General features: G+C 48.7%; 1 protein-coding gene across 1 annotated transcript; it reads left to right on the top strand.

Moving 5' to 3' along the window:
- Nucleotides 1-1611: 1611 nt before the first annotated feature.
- LOC131574239 (adenylyl cyclase-associated protein 1-like) lies at nt 1612-3764 on the top strand (the record flags this gene model as incomplete). The annotated part of the gene is made up of 1 exon (XM_058828664.1): nt 1612-3764. A coding segment is annotated over one exon (468 nt), but the record flags the coding sequence as incomplete, so codon positions are not given.
- Between the last annotated feature and the right edge of the window lie 696 nt (nt 3765-4460).

Here is a 4460-nt window from a genome sequence, read left to right as displayed (position 1 = left end):
ATACAAGTATGGGGAAGCCTGGCAGATGGACTACATCACACTGCCCCAAACCCGCCAAGGCAAGCGCTACGTGCTCACGATGGTAGAAGCCACCACAGGATGGCTGGAAATCTACCCTGTGCCTCATGCCACTGCCCGGAACACCATCCTGGGACTCGAAAAGCAGGTCCTTTGGAAGCATGGCACCCCTGAGAGGACTGAATCAGACAATGGGATTCATTTCAAGAACAGCCTTCTAAACAGCTGGGCTAGGGATCATGGCATTGAGTGGGTGTACCATATCCCCTACCATGGACCAGCAGCGGGGAAAGTGGAGAGGACTGTTAAAAACCACCTTAAAAGCACTGGGTGGAGGATCTTTTAAAAACTGGGAGCAACATCTAGCAAAGGCCACCTGGTTAGTCAACACCAGAGGTTCCACCAACCGAGCAGGTCCTGCCCGGTCTGAGTCTTTGCATGTAGTAGACGGAGACAAAGTCCCAGTGGTCCATGTCAGAGGTCTGCTAGGGAAGACGGTTTGGGTCAATTCTACCTCGAGTAGAGCAAACCCATTTGTGGGCCTGTCTTTGCTCAAGGACCAGGTTGCACATGGTGGATAATGCAGAGAGATGGAACATGATGTGTACTTCAGGGAGACCTGATCATTGGGTAAAAGGTTACTGCAGTTGTCTATACATTAAACCACACAGACATGAAATAGAAGGAAATGTGTAAGTTGAAGGTATGAGCAAGTGAAAGATGGTGCTTTGAGTGAGTAAAATGAGAGTGGGGAATCCTGAAGCTCTGTAGCATGGGGCCTGGATTCAGTAGTTTGATGTGGGACATGACAGGGGCATGATGGATATATTGCTTGCATATTTTTTGGGTGCAATGGAGGGCAAGCTTTTATGTATGTATATATGTGCAGAGTTAGAATGTTAGTTTTGGCAGTAAGTTGACGATATGGGGATAAGGAGTGGAATGTCCTGGGGTGAGTGTGATGTTAAATTGTATCCCCATTTGTCCACCTAGCCCAGAAATAGGTTTTGTATCCTTAAAACTTCATCTAAGAGTAAAAGTGAGTGGAGAAGAAGCACTGAGTCTGTTATCAGAGACTGTACTTGCTGCCCCCGCATCCCAGGACGGGGTTTTGACTACAGCACAGACAGACAACAAGGGACAGATCGCCTTGGCTTTCCAACTAGCCAAAGCAGAGACGTCTTCCTGGACTGTTTTCTTTCCATTTTCCTTGAAACGGATTGAACCTGTTCTGGACTGGGGACTCGGGGGAGCACTGGGAGCTTGCACCCGTGGACTACCGGGAGCCCAGCCTGAGCAGCGGCATTTTCCAGCGCCAGAGGGATTGATAACAGAGCGAACATCCACAGGAAAGAGACCCTCTGAATTTTGTCATCTCTTCAGAGCGGCGAGAGGTTTTGTAATTTGATATTGTTCATTGTTGTGCTGGGTAGTGCTTTGCCTGTTAAATAAACAGGCTTTTTCCACTTCTCTCAGAGAAATCTCTTCCCGAACCAGTTGCGGGGTGGGAGAAAGGGGCCACGTGGGTTTGCTTCCCAGGGCAGGGGCCCATTGGAGGTTTTCTCCCAAATTTGCCCTAAACCAGGATAAATACTTTCATTGGTGCCCAGCGCGTGGCATGAGAGAGTGGAAAACCAGGAGAATGCCACTAACCTGGTCACCAGTGACACAGAGCTGAAGCAGGTAGCATATGTTTTCAAGTGCACAAATGGTACACTCCAAATCAAAGGCAAGATCAACTCCATCACCCTCGATAAGTGCAAGAAGCTGGGTTTGGTGTTTGATGACGTGGTGGGCATTGTAGAGATCATCAACAGGGATGTTAAAGTTCAGGTCATGGGTAAAGTGCCAACGATTTCCATCAACAAGACAGATGCATGCCACGTTTACCTGAGCAAGAGCTCCCTTGACAGCGAGATCGTCAGTGCCAAGTCCTTGCAGATGAACATCCTCATCCCCACCGAGGCGGGCGACTTTACTGAATTTCCTGTCCCAGAACAGTTCAAGACAGTGTGGAATGGTCAGAAGTTGGTTACCACTGTGACAGAAATTGCTGCCTAAGCCAAAAAGCTCCAAGGCTCATACCCTCCCCTGGCCCTGCTGTGGGACAAATCTGCTTTCAGATGATTCTCTTAGATTTCTTGTACCTTTCTGCTCTCAAACTGCTTCTCTTCTACCCAAGAGACACAGCTGCCTGCCATCACTGAGATTCCTCTGCCTAGGGCTTGGGGTAGGTGGCGGGTCAGTGATTGTCCACCTCTCTCAGCAAGGAGGTGTATTTTTCTCTCCCTTTGTCCCATCTAACCACACCAATCGATCAGAGTCTCAGTGAACTTCACAGCCAGTCCTGGCAGTTGGCTTTCAGAGTGTTGTTTTTGTATTGCCTTTAAGCATAACTTCATGTGAGAGGAATGTTGTCCCCTTTTTAACGAGTACCAGTGTCTGTCGGAGCCCACAGTACCCAGCTGCTGGGGCAGGTGTCTTGGGAAGGTCCTGGCAGCTGCTCATTCCAGCTCTCTGGAGCAGTTGGTGGCATCACAGCACATGGGAACGGTTTTGTCGGACCAAAGTCTGAGGACCTGGGCCAATTCCACCCTGATTTCTCTTCCATCATTCCCAGTAGCTCAGTGCATTCCTGATTGTGCCATGACAGGAGGCTTTCATTGCCCAGTGCCACAGGAAGGCTGCAGCAGTGTCACCGCGGCCACCCAGCAGCCTGGCTGGTAGCTTGGAGCTGAGCACCTCTCATTCCATCGGCTCTCCGCCTCCACAAGGGAACCTTTTCCCCAGGGCTTCCTTCTTGGAGCAGCTGAACTCAGGTTCAGTCTTCCAGGATGGTTCTTCTGAACCTGTCCCCTTCCCCAGAGGAAGGGCCTCCTCCATTCCAGGGCAGCAGTGCAGAGTTGTAAATACCTGACTTGGATCAAGTGGGTTCATTACTCTCTTCCTCATCTGCAATCAGCCCCCACTGAATCCTCCCCTTTTTTCCCCCCCTGTTGCTTGGCTCTTTATTTTGGTGGAAGCTCATAGTCTCTGTTCCAGGCCCCTGGAGCAGAGTGATGGATCACACAGTACTGTACTGACCCATAAAGGGAGCTGCACGTGCTTTGACCTTCATTTTTCCAAGGCCTTGGGTGGTAGAAGCGTATCTTAAATGCATTTCTTCTGTGAAGTGTCAAAGATAGATTTGGATTGGGAACATAAGGGAGAGTTGTTCCTAGCCCAATGGGCTCATGATGCCTCGGGTCATCAGGGTAGAGATGCCACCTATAAGTGGGCACGAGACCGAGGGGTGGATCTACCCATGAACAGCATTTCTCAGGTTATTCATGACTGTGAGACGTGTTGCACCCGTGGACTACCGGGAGCCCAGCCTGGGCAGCGGCATTTTCCAGCGCCAGAGGGATTGATAACAGAGCGAACATCCACAGGAAAGAGACCCTCTGAATTTTGTCATCTCTTCAGAGTGGCGAGAGGTTTTGTAATTTGATATTGTTCATTGTTGTGCTGGGTAGTGCTTTGCCTGTTACATAAACAGGCTTTTTCCACTTCTCTCAGAGAAATCTCTTCCCGAACCGGTTGGGGGGTGGGAGAAAGGGGCCATGTGGGTTTGCTTCCCAGGGCAGGGGCCCCATTGGAGGTTTTCTCCCAAATTTGCCCTAAACCAGGACAAGTAGTTACCTGTGGCATCCAGGAAACAGCAAATGGAACAGGAAAATCCACAAGGCAATCTGGTGGTTCTGTAGGATACTGAGGGAGGGAAAGAAAATACAGTTTGGGATATTATTTTTCTTAGCAATTTAAAGTCAGACATACTCAGCTTCCAAATTTGGTAACAAAATACGAGCATTTAAAGGATTTTAAGAACTTGGCTCTGAGAGGAAACAGTTTGTAAAACATTTTCAGGAATACTTATGAATGTTAATTATCATTTAAAGAAGAAAGCTACATGCAACTGTTCTATATATCATGACTCAAACCTCCCGAGAGTGGCCCGGCTAGCTCAGTGAGGAGGTTTCTCCTCACTCCGGTTTTGAGCCAGCATATGTTTGTGGGGTTCACTGCTTTTCTTCAGGAATTCGAGTCTATAAAGCGAGAAAAGAAATCAGGGGTGGACTCTCCCCCTGGTTTACATTCCACAGTTTATTTCTGTGAAGGGGAATCCAAAGGGCGAAAGACAAAAGATTTGGGGTTGGGGGGGTCTCTTTTAACAGGGATTCTCGGAGGGAGGGAATATCAGAGAGAGAAACAATTATTTTTCTCAGTAAGTACATCTTACAAACTTTCTACAAATCAAGGTTACCCACACCAAGGTAAGAAATAACAGACACCAGCTTCTTCAAATGCCCACAAAGGTGTAGGAGTATCTTCCACAGAGGGGCAGAGGGGGAGAGACTGGGGGAGGTGGCTGGTTTCCTGGCAACTCAGGGGGGAAAGAAATG

Source organism: Poecile atricapillus, unplaced genomic scaffold (genome assembly GCF_030490865.1).
Source record: "Poecile atricapillus isolate bPoeAtr1 unplaced genomic scaffold, bPoeAtr1.hap1 scaffold_192, whole genome shotgun sequence".
NCBI classification, from domain to species: domain Eukaryota; kingdom Metazoa; phylum Chordata; class Aves; order Passeriformes; family Paridae; genus Poecile; species Poecile atricapillus.
Note: the sequence above shows the minus strand (reverse complement) of the source record. Positions and strands in the feature narration are given on the sequence as shown.